The sequence below is a fragment of the Labeo rohita genome, chromosome 11 (genome assembly GCF_022985175.1).
Source record: "Labeo rohita strain BAU-BD-2019 chromosome 11, IGBB_LRoh.1.0, whole genome shotgun sequence".
Classification (NCBI taxonomy): Eukaryota; Metazoa; Chordata; class Actinopteri; order Cypriniformes; family Cyprinidae; genus Labeo; species Labeo rohita.
This window is the reverse complement of record NC_066879.1, coordinates 26,902,374-26,914,563: the sequence shown is the minus strand read 5'-3', so window position 1 is coordinate 26,914,563 and position 12,190 is coordinate 26,902,374. Positions and strand designations below refer to the sequence as shown.

At 36.2% G+C, this 12,190-nt stretch overlaps 1 protein-coding gene across 1 annotated transcript in view; it reads right to left on the bottom strand.

The window, feature by feature from the left end:
• Window positions 1-498: 498 nt before the first annotated feature.
• The window catches only part of plekha6 (pleckstrin homology domain containing, family A member 6), a 91,420-nt gene continuing 79,728 nt past the window's right edge, over window positions 499-12,190 (bottom strand). Inside the window, 9 exon segments of the mRNA XM_051123234.1 lie at window positions 499-2,748; window positions 5,546-5,642; window positions 6,366-6,508; window positions 6,866-6,999; window positions 7,128-7,277; window positions 9,706-9,882; window positions 10,103-10,153; window positions 10,155-10,207; window positions 10,429-10,492. Of these exon segments, the coding sequence (XP_050979191.1) occupies window positions 5,548-5,642; window positions 6,366-6,508; window positions 6,866-6,999; window positions 7,128-7,277; window positions 9,706-9,882; window positions 10,103-10,153; window positions 10,155-10,207; window positions 10,429-10,492 (867 nt within the window). The 3' untranslated portion in view covers window positions 499-2,748; window positions 5,546-5,547.

Genomic DNA, 12,190 nt, shown 5'->3' with positions numbered 1-12,190 from the left:
TGTAAAAGTAAAATTAGCATCCGATGACCCGATCATGTTGCATGAAGATATTTTGTAAATTTCCCACTGTAAATATATCAAAACATCATCAGATTCCAGATTTTCAAATAGTTGTATCTACAAATATTGTCCTTTCCTAACAAACCATAAATCAATGGAAAGCTTATGACTGGTTTTGTGGTCCAGGATCACAAATAAGCTTAATAAATTTATTTTGCTGTAATCTGTTTATTTAACCTGACAAGTCACTGAAAGAAGCTTGTTGCAACACAACCTCTGGGATTTGGATATTTGCGAGTGAATGAAATCTTGTCTGGTTTAGGAGTAAAGTGTGTTTTCATGTTTAAAGGCTGTTCTCTGGTTAGGGCTGAAAAAGTAACACATTAATTAAACATTGTTCATCACCTGCGTACAGTACATTCAACCTGAACACAGTGTCAGAATACAATTATGGATGCACAAACTTATATGAACAAATGAAGAGTTTTAATTACAAAAGAAGGTTTTAAATACATTCACTTTATTGCATGAGGGTACTTCTAAAGCAAGCACATTAAGTATCATCTTGTTTGATTTGCATAGCTCAAGCAGTCTCGTTTTTTTTCCTTAAAATAGCATTAGTTACGGTAAATATGAAGACATACAGTGTTTCGATTTAAAAATATTTACACAGACCAATGTGCTTATTTTGAATTACTGTAGTTAATCCCACTTTATATGCTACATATTTTTATCAAACATTAGACATCTCTGCTTTGACTGTCCACCTGCGACTTTGACCATTTTGTCCAATTCCGTACAAAATAACACTTAAAAATGACTTTTAAACAAGGCCTTCAAAAGGATGCTGTAAAGTTTCGGTCAATAAATTAAAAATATATCAGCCTCGATCAGTATCTCCATAATATATCAGATCAAAACTCTCTAAGCATTTTACAAATGTAACCAATCAAACCTCATTTTCTACATAGAAAAATATGCAATGCATTGATCTTGTTTTTCTCTTTCTGAAAAATGATAAAAAATAGATCTCTGGGTAATCTGCGTCTCTGGAACATTATTCTCTGCTTGATTCAGGTTTGTTTTTGTTTTTTGGAATAACAACACGACTTCAGTGACGGAAGAGATGAACGAGTTTTGTCAAACTAATTCTCACAAGATCATACACAAGCTGAGGCCAGTGTTAGACCAAAAACAGACTAATTTCACATATAAAAAAACAAGCAGAAAGCACAGTATGGCCTAACAACTTGCATGGCATTTTAGAGGTTTGGATACGGGAAAGATCACCTCGAAGTACAAAACAGGAGATTTATATGGTTTGGCAAATTGTTCTTTACTTTACGATACATTATAATCAAGCTGCTTGATTACAGAGGTAATTACCAGTAATAGAAAAATAATCCAAAATATTGTTCCATTTAATTCCATGTCAATCTATATTTACAGAAAAACTGTGCCACAGCAGAAAAGAAGCAGCCAAATGAATCTCCAAACGGCACGACGATCCACAAATAAGGGCTTTGATATTCTGTCGGGGCAACAGGTTACATAATTTAACGTCAGTATATACAGGCTGTAATGCAAGTTGCTGGCCTCGCATGAACACGTGTTTGTTTCAACAAGCAGACTTACAACTCTAAGGACACTTCCAATGTTTCAGCGTTCTCTTCTTATTGTTCTACCACACACACACTCACAAGTATTTAGGTACCATTATTTGGTAACTACTGTCCTAGCAGTAAAAGCACTATGATGAGTCCACATGGCTTTGATGCAAAGATTAAAGTAATAGTCATATCAATATATATATGCTTTCTTTATAGATACACACGGTACTTAAAGGCCTGACAATGGTTTGAGAGACTGCAGTGTTGACGGGAAGAGGGTTCTCGAGCCCTATAGTGAAATAGGTGGGAAAACAGGAGGCCAGGAGGAGTCACAGTGAGTCTGGCCTTAAAGTTGATGGAGGGGAAGTGCTAAATGCCAAGTCTTCTTGCATCAACAACATCCTTTGGATCAAGACAACAGCGGATTCATCAACAGACTACGATTGTTCCAAGTTCCGAATGAGCGCCGTCCATAAATCCTCAGGGGTCGACTGCGGCTAGTCTTCCGAACATGGATAATTATCATACCAGCAGTTCCAAATTTCTCATCTAATGACTTGCAGATAAACTGAGCTTTGACAACTTTGCTGTAGTCCCTGGTTTTAAAAACTTCCTCAAGCATGGCTATTTTCCTCTGGTCGCATCTCGAGCTCCGTCACGCTCTTTCCTGTCACAAACGTGCTTGTGTCTGCAGAATCCGCCCTGAGCAGCTGTAGTATGAATCTGCTGTATGTACTCCAGTCGGTAATGTGACCGAGAGTAGATATGAATCTGTAAACATCATCCAAATCCTGGCTAGTTTGTAGCTTTTGTAATATGACTGCCATCCTCCGAAACCAAGTCAAAACAGTTGATTAATTAAGTTAAGCAGTTCTGCCGCGGGTTACGCGCTCCGAATGAGGATCGCGAGGAGATGTGGAGGCAGATAACCTCGCTTGTGAACAGCCCTCCGCAGACATTCCAAACATTTTGAAATATTTCTCTGCATGGTGTTGTGTAAGTAATCAAAAGAAATACAATGTTTGGCGGAGGAAAAACATATGCTCTCTGTGTTCAGTGGGTTTTTTTCCATGTTTTCTTTGTCTGCTGGACACTCAGAAAGGCTCACCGTCAAATTTGACAGCTGCAAGAGCTTGAGCTGGGAAAATAGGAGAAGAGAACAAATGTATCATCAGAGACTTTTGTATTTCACAGAAATAAGGTCCGAAACACACTCTTTGCAAAAACGAGAAATAGGGATAGCTCTCCCAAAAAACAACATTCTGTCACTCATGTTTTTGCAAACCTGTATGAATTACTTTCTTCTGCGGATCTCTTTTTTCATACGAAGTCAATAAAGGAGTCTGAAACAATATCCCATTGATATCCATTGTATTGAAAATTTAGTGTTACACAGAAGAAAGTCATACTGGATATGAAGGTGGTTAGCAAATTATGACAATTTTTCATTTTTGGGTGAAAAAATGCATGGTTTATCAGACCGCAATTGATAATGCAACAGTTCTATTGTTATGTGGACAATTTTTCCATCATGGAGAAGCAACAATTTGAAAAAGAATGATACTTGGCCACACAGACTTCTGGGTAGTAGAAGTCCACATCAGTGTGGGTTTGGCAAAAGGGTGTATTGTGAATGCAAATCATTCACAATGTCTACCTGCTTAAATATTTTTAAACTTGGAATAATAAGAAAAATGTACATTTATTAATAAAAATGCCCATGAAGTTATACAGTTGAATTAAGTAGGGTGTGAATTAAAATAAAGAAATACCTTGATTTTTGTTTTAAGTAATCTTGAAGCCCGAAGCCTTGGTTGAGAATTACAGAGTTACATTAAACACAGGGCCTACACTCTGAAAAATAAAGGTGCTTTAAAAGGTTCTTCACAGTGATGCCACAGAAGAACCATTTTTGGTTCCACAATAAACCATTCAGTCAAAGGTTTTTTAAAGAACCATTTCTTACCTTTTTATAATCTAAAGAACCTTCTTTCGCCACAAAGAAAAGAAAGGTTCTTCAGATGTTAAAAGTTCTTTATGGAACCATTTAGACAAAAAAGGTTCTTCTATGGCATTGTAAAGCACCTTTATTTTTAAGAGTGTATACTAGTTAAAGTTAAAGGAATAATTCACCCAAAAATTAAAATTATCTTATTAATTACTCACCCTCATGTCATTCCAAACCCATAACATTCCAAACGACCTTCATTCATCTTTCTTTGCGCACAAAAAATATTCTCGTAGCATCATAAAACTTTGGTTGTACCATTCTGGGCCTTTAACGTGTTAGTTGCACTGAGTCAGAAAGCTCTCAGATTCGATCAAAAATATATTCATTTGTGTTCCAAAGATGAACGAATGTCTTACGGGTTTGGCGTGACACGAGGGTGAGTAATTAATGACCAAATTTTCATTTTTGGATGAACTATCCCTTTAACATGTTCATAAAAAGTGCTGCCTGATTAATGATATCTGGCTTAATGGCACACTTTATTAGCCATGTAAGTCTTTTCAACAAAGTTGAATATATTCAGCAGGGCGCGACAATAAGGAGTGCCTGATGGCCCGGGGCCATCGTGAAAGACGCTCGGAACAGTTGACGAAGATGTCACTGGCCCGATCAGGCCACTACCGTGTCGTCACGAGAGTTTATCATGTGCACATGTTTTTTAACCTTGATAATTAAAAATTGTAAGCGATCACAGAGAGACGCGTCTCTGACGGACAAATAGCCTACAAAAGTCTTAGCTTTGTAGCTTTAACAATGATCAATACATACTTAATTTATACAGTGGAGACAGATGCACCGATAGGTCGGACACGACATATTTCAACCAATCTCTTGTTCTAGGCTTGCACACGAACTGCATGCACTCTTCTTTCAAAATGTCATGTGTGTAGAAATATGACTCTTTAGACATCCATTAAGAGGCGAACTCTTTCAGTCTGTCTGCTGTTTTTCTCCAAAGCATCTTTTCACTTTTAATACAATTTTAATAATAATAATTTTTTTTTTTTTTTTTTAATTTTTTAATTTTTTTTTAACAAATAATGTTTGGACTTTAGTTAGGCTAATAGGTTTAGGTATGGTATCGAAATTGGAATCAAGAATTGTAACATTTTATTTGGTATGTAAAATGTTGGTGTCATATAAGCTTATTTATTAAAATAAAAGATAACACGGGTCAAAAACAATGATAACAGCAACTATTTAATTTTTTTTATGGTAGGGCCAGTGAAAATTTTGACTGGGCAAGTAAAAATTTGAACCACTGGCCCAACCGGGCCAGTAGAAAAAATCCTTAGCGTTCAGCCCTGTTCAGTATGCTTGTGTTTTTGCAATACGAATGAATAAAAATTTGCATCTGTGTTGACATGTTTCTGACCCAGCAGTTCAAAAGGTGAACCACTTTTACAACAGTTATTGCCAAAATAGCTGCATGTGTTTTCTGTGTGCTTGTAGCAGTTGATAATGGTCTTTAATAAACTGTTAATGGACCATAAGAGAAATTCAGTCCACTGGGATACGATTAACATAGTCCAAATGTGTCGTTTCAAACACTAGCATCGCCTTTTTAAAATTCTTTCACATGGTTTTGATCATGGTTTTTCCATGAGCTGATTGCAGCTGTTGAGTCCTGTTATTGTCTGTGTGTCAAGATTTGATCTTTGGAAATGATGGCAATAATACAGAATGAAAGCCAGTCAACACAACTGTAGGAGCTGTTTGTGGAATATCCAGAAGGCCTATAAACCATCAGTTAATCAAGATCAAGACTTTTTTTAGATCAGAATATAAATGCATCAGTATTTCTAGCTCTACTGAAATTAAAGAAAGCAAGGGCAGTAATGAGCAGGACCAGGACGAGAGTTCGTGTGAGGAAAAGGAAGTGAAAGGAAGGGGCGGGGATTGTTGTGCAGTGGGCGGGACTCACCTTCACACCTTCATGATGTGGGAGGATTCAGAGTAGTCAGCAGAAGGGGGAGGGACCAGGCTGGTTGGGGAGGCAGGGGGACTGGGGACGCACTGGGCTGCAATGCAGTGAAATTATGGGGGGAAAGAAAATGTCAAAAGAAAACATATGCAATGAAGCAAATGAAACAGGAATTGTGGGACAGAGCGATGGATATTTACTGTCCTCTCACAAAGCCAGAAGGCAAAATGAGTCTTTGTTGACTGAATTTTTGACTATCAAAAATATGGAATGAAATGAAATCTATGAAGGAAAATGATTTTAAAATTAGCATTTTTTTGCATTTTGGTTGTCTATACATCTATAAACTGAGATCAAAGGCATGAATAAAAATATATATAGTATTTTTATAATTCTCTCTATTTATACTGGTTTGTCCTCTCTGCCTTTGTCAATTCACATATGTTTAAAATTTATTGATGATAACAAACCTGTATATATTCGTAGTCATTAATTTGAGTAAAATCTCACTCTAGAGCAATTCCCCAGAGAATCTAGATGAAACTAGACAGTGCGCTTCAGTACCGAGGTCACACATCTAGACACACATCTTTCGTAAATGTGTTTTCTGAAACACATTATCAATTTCTTCTGCAAAATAATAAATCTAATAGTTCAAACTAACTATAATTAAAGTGCAACCTCAGCACTGAAGTGTGGTGAAGTGTGCATTGAGGACATTGAGGAGCATGTGACATTGAAAGGGCATGAGGGTCAGACAGTGGTCAGACAGTTGGGGTCACAGCTCGCCCAGGCTCCTCCGGGCGGCAGGCTTCCTCACCGGAGAGCAGCCGGCTACGGCGGGAGGCCTCGGCAGCCAGAGCGCAGGAAATCTCGATGCGCTTCTCTTGTTCCTGAAGCTGCTGCTCTGGGTTACTGGGTCCCTCCACTGGCCCGTCCAACACCGGCACCACATTTTGCAGGCTGGAGACAGACAGATAGGATTTTAATACTTATAATACTTAAAGAAATAAATCCTCAGATGTAATAAAGTCCTTTTTCAAGTATTGATTTGACCTAAGAGGAAATTCTGCCAAAGTTTACTCAGTGTTGTTCCAAACCAAACCTGTAATGTGTTTTATTTTCCAAAGAACACAAAAGGGAATTTTTTTTTAGTTTTATGATGTTTTCTTATACTTGTATTTTCATAGCTTAACCTCGTTTTAGAAGTTAGTTCAGCAAGTGATGCATATGGTTTATGGCATAACAACAAATGGGTTTGGACGGCCAGCTAAAAAACAAAATAAAGGTTACTCAGTGTGCAGCGGATAAGAAACATACTTTGATTTAGCAATCAGTGTTTTGATTCTTTCAACTTTCTTCTGTTTTTCCCGCATCTCTTCTGGGCTGAGTGGTGTACTGGGCTCCATGTCCAAGTATCGCTCAGGGATCACGACTTTATCCGGCATGGACAACTAGAAAAAACAACAACACAAATGTCCTTGCATATCTCTCACATCAACCGTAATGAAACAACTGGACAATGTACAACACAAACTGTTGTTCATGGTGCAATGTGCTGTGCTGCTGTGAGACTTCTAACCTCTTTGCTGAGATCCACGTCATAGTGTTCAGGTTCCACCTGTCGTCGCAGACGAGCAATTTCCTCCCTGGGTGACTCCACACCTTGACCCCTTACGGCCGCCTCAAGATCCTTGATATCCACCTCATCAGCTGTTACTCTTCTCCGCACCTGGATATCAAGAAGAACAACTTGCTCAATGCTTAGCGTGACGTAAAATACATTGCAAAATGGCTTCATAGAATATATTTCATTTTGATCTTTCATGCAGTGTGTAATGTGGCTGTATGTGAATGCAAATGATCTACAAAGTTGTGAAGTCAAAAGTTCATGATAAAGTTATTGTCTCTCAAAAGAAAGAATAGACTCTGAACAGCCTGAACGAGTCATCAGTAATTCAAATCCCACTTGCATGACACCTACACATCACAGTGTAACACATTTGCATAATGCCCACCTATGTTCTATGTTGGCCGGCCACAAACAACTTGACCCGCCCTCAAAAACACCATTTTTCTGACGACTGCTTCTCTAACCACGGGGAGTTCAACGTAGGATCCACTGAATCACACCTTGTAAGTATGATAAATAAAAGATAGGGCTGCCTTCGACTAAAGATTTTTCTGGTTGACTAGGAATCATTAATTTTAAGTATTAGTCGACTATTAGTTGCACGTTTATGAATAAAACATATAAATCATTATAATGAGCCTTTAATTGCCTACATAGCCTAATAAGCACTCAAGCGCACATAAAGCTTGCCACACCGCACCGGCAGATATAATAACTATGAATGTGTCTGGGAAAAACAGCAAGGAAACTGCATTAACGCATTAATAATTTACTGATAAACTAGTGCTTTCTTTGTTTTCGGCTTAAGAGATGAAGTCGGCAATACTGACTTGTCATCTCTGCAGTAGTGATGTGCCTGTATGCACATTTCAAATGGATTACATAATCTGAGAATATTTGAAGAATTCAGATGCAAAAGCCTCTAAATCCATCTGACGTATTTCTTTAAAATTAGCATTTCTTTCAGGCTACTTTGTATAGGTTTTTATGTAAGTACTGGTACTTCTGATTGGGCTGGGGCTGGAATTTAGTGAGTCTAAATTGAAAGATGGAAGTAAAAGTATTTGATGGACGTATACTATGTGTCAGTATCATTATCTAATTTTTTGACCGAGATGGCTTTTAGCTGGTTTTGCATCTGAACTCTTCATTTGTTTTCTGTTTGAATTGGGTCATTTAAAAGCAGACATTTCACTCTCTATAGATATATTTTTCATGTCTGTAAGGCCTATACATGAAGTTTCACGCTCAAGTTCACAGAGACCAAGACGGCAGAAAACGCAATCCTGTTTGGTTTCATTATTTTACAAAAGCGCAACGTTTCGTTGTTATTGTGAGTGCACACAAATATAAACGTAGAGTCTTTACAGATTCAAAAGATGTATTACTTTTTATCTGTATGACCAAAAAGTACGGAACAAGTGGCCACACCGGCACCTCCATCCATCATTCAGCTTTCTCACTCCGGTTAAAATTAGATTGAGCGGTCATGGAAATTTGCTACTACTTGCATATTTAGATGATAAGCCATATTTTATGCTGAGGAATGATAGGTGAATTGGATGTCCTGCCTGATGTACTATATTACAACATAGACCAGCCGTTAACAATCTGTCCATCACTGCCACTTTCTGTTAATTTCATTTTTACTGCGACTAAGCAAACAAAAAATTTTGGTCGACCAAGCCTCTTCTCGTCGACTAACGGTTAGTCAACTAGTAGGGGGCCGCCCTAATAAAAGATGTTTATATTTTCTATCAAGCGTTCAAAATACAGAACTACGACAATGGGTGTACCGTTTCGGACACACGATGTACACGGTAGACCGATCACAACAGACTGATCCATCTGACCAATCAGAGCTAAACAGGCTGACGGAAAGGAGGGGTTTAGAGTGACTGAATCTTTGAACAAATTGTTTTAAATTCACTGAAAAATGATATTTAATGCATATTTTGAGAAAAAGGAAGCATTGTTTGACCTTGCATGCATGTAAACCTATTGTAGGAGTCTCCCAAATCAATATTAGGAACCTTAAAAATGGCATAACAGAAACACTTTAATGGACTATTTTTTTTGTTTGTTTTTTCTCTGTGAAACGTGAAGTACCTAAATGATCATAACAGGTTTATGAATTCGAAATGTAATAAATCTGACACTTAAATAATGTGGGTAACCAGTCGATTACCACAGACTACCACTAGTATAACTAGTTTTCTGAAAATCAGTTTAAATGCGCAAATGATCCATTATCTAATTAAACATAAACTATTTTTCAGACATTTCCAGAACATTGGATAATAATTTTGTTGACATATTTGATTTTGACATTTGTTGACAAAATTCCGATTTCATTTAGTTGATATACTTGTTGACATTTTGGTCAACAAATATGTCAGGCTTTGCCAGTAGTGTTTTGTCTGTATTGTCTCAAAACCACAAGCTTATGTACACCAATAACCATTTAACCCTACAAAAATGTGTTACTCCTTCAGGACAGACAAAAAATGATGTGTAAGACACTAACCACTCTGTAGTTAGTAGAAGATTTGAAGCCATCAATGTTCTGGTTGCTGGACAGGTTGAGGCTGCGCCTCTTGTCTCTGACAGAGCTGCTCTGGTTTCTTCGTATCCTTTCGTTCTGTTCCTCCAAACTCATTTTAGACTTTACCTCTGCGGGGAACACTGCACTCTTTGGCCTTTCCTGGGACACACATCCAACACCATTACATGCTGCATTTATAAAAGATTACCTATAAATGCCACCTAGTCCTAAATCTAAACCCATAATTTAGATCTGTACCTCATTTATGTTGATTAAAACTAATGGAACTGGCTATATTTTATAGTTACTTATATTTCCTCATTAAACGTGAAGCTATTATTGAAAACATAAACAATTTACTAGCACAGATTGAACTTACTCTGGAAATGTGACCGTTGGACACCTTCCCATTTCTCCATTGCACGATATCCAGAATTGTTCTTGTCGTCTGAAGGTGACTTGGTCCTGGGTGGAACAATTCCAACTGCAGGGAAAAAGTCAATTACAAACTGCATTTTTTAGACAGGCGCCAATGGTAGGCAATAAAATCGTGTTGGTTTCTAGTTTTTCTTTTAAATTGAGTTTTTCGGTTGTCTATACTATAACCATAATAGTCCATATAAGATAATTTAAATATAATTCACCGCATAATTAGATTTAATTGCTCAGGAAAGGTCAAGAAAAATTTAAGCCCTTTTTTCATACCTTTATTCTGGTTGGATTCTGTATCAAAGTCGTTGATCTTTTCTCCTTGTGAGTTGTAGTTGTGCTGGAACAGAACATAGCATATGTAAACCCCAGTGAAAATCCTAAAGGAATGTACAGGATTGCTAATAGAATTTCTTTCATAATTGAAACCAGCCATCCTCTCCTGACAGGATAAAAAATAATGTATACTACCAGTTTACTTTTCGAACTGTAAGATTTTTAATTTTTTTTTTGTTTTTTTTTTTGTCTCTTCTGCTCACCAAGCCTGCATTTATTTAATCTGAAGACAGCACAAAAACAGTAAAATATTTGAAATATTTTTACTATTTAAAATAACTGCTTTCTATTTACATATATTTTAAAATGTAATTTATTTCTGTGATCAAAGCTACATTTTCAGCATCATTACTCCAGCATCACATGATTCTTCAGAAATCATTCTAATATGCTGATTTGCTCAAGATTTTTTTTTAATTATCATCAATATTTAAAACAGTATATTTTTTCAGGATTCTTTTATAAATAGAAAGAAAGATTTATCTGAAATTAAAAGCTTTCGTAACATTATACACTATACCATTCAAAAGCTTGGAGTCAGTATAATTTATTATAGAAATCATAGAAACAAATACTTTTATTTAGCAAGGATGTTTTAAATTAATCAAAAGTGATGATAAAGTAAAGAACATTAAGAATTTTACCAAACATTTCTATTTCAGATAAATGCTGTTCTTCTGAACTTTCTATTCATCAAAGAAACAAACAAAAAAAAATTCAACCCAGAAAGTTTTCAACGTAATAATAATAACAAATGTTTTTGAGCAGCAAATAAGAATATTAGAATGATTTCTGAAGGATCATGTGACTGGAGTAATGATGCTAAAAATTCAGCTTTGAAATCTCAGGAATAAATTACATTTTAAAATATATTAAAATAGAAAACAATTCTTTTAAATAGTAAAAATATTTCAAACAAACGCAAGCTTGATGAGCAGAAGAGAAGAAGAAAAAAAAAGAAGAAAAAAACATTAAAAATCTTACTGTTCAAAAACTTTTGCCTAGTAGTGTATATGAATCATATTCAATTCTTAATCTGATTCCATTCTGATTGGTTTCATATTATTATTTATATCTATATTAAAAATGCCTTTAGCAATCCCATACCTACATTTTTCAGCTAGGAAACCTTTTTTCAAACAAATAAAAAATAAATAAACATTTATTATGCTAAGTTTTTCTTAGCATACTGCCAAAAAAAAAAAAAAAAAGCATGGGGCACAGTGAGCGTGATGAATCACAGCCTGTAAATGCATGAGGTTGTTAAGGCAAATATGACTATAACTAAAAGCAATGGATGCATTTTTACACATCACAGCACTGTCACCAGCTTAAATAAATTCAACACTAGCACAGACAAAAGCAAGCACAAATAAAACATGTGCTAAAGACAGAAATGGGGCAACTACACAAGTGTGTATGTGAAGGAACATGTTCTGTCTATCACACACACGGAGGGAAAAATAGGAGCTGTTGGAAGACAAGCTAATCTGATTTATCCATCCAAATATTTGCTATATCTTACAACAGATGTTCTATTGTGATGGCGTTTGGTTTGAGATAAAGTAATATATGGCAAAATTATAAATACGCAAAAGCAAACAGATATGTAAAGTGAAATAGTGAAGCGGAAAGAAAGGGAAGTAATGAAGCTAATAAGTGCGGGTGAAAGGAATTTGTCGACGGACACAGTGGATGTATG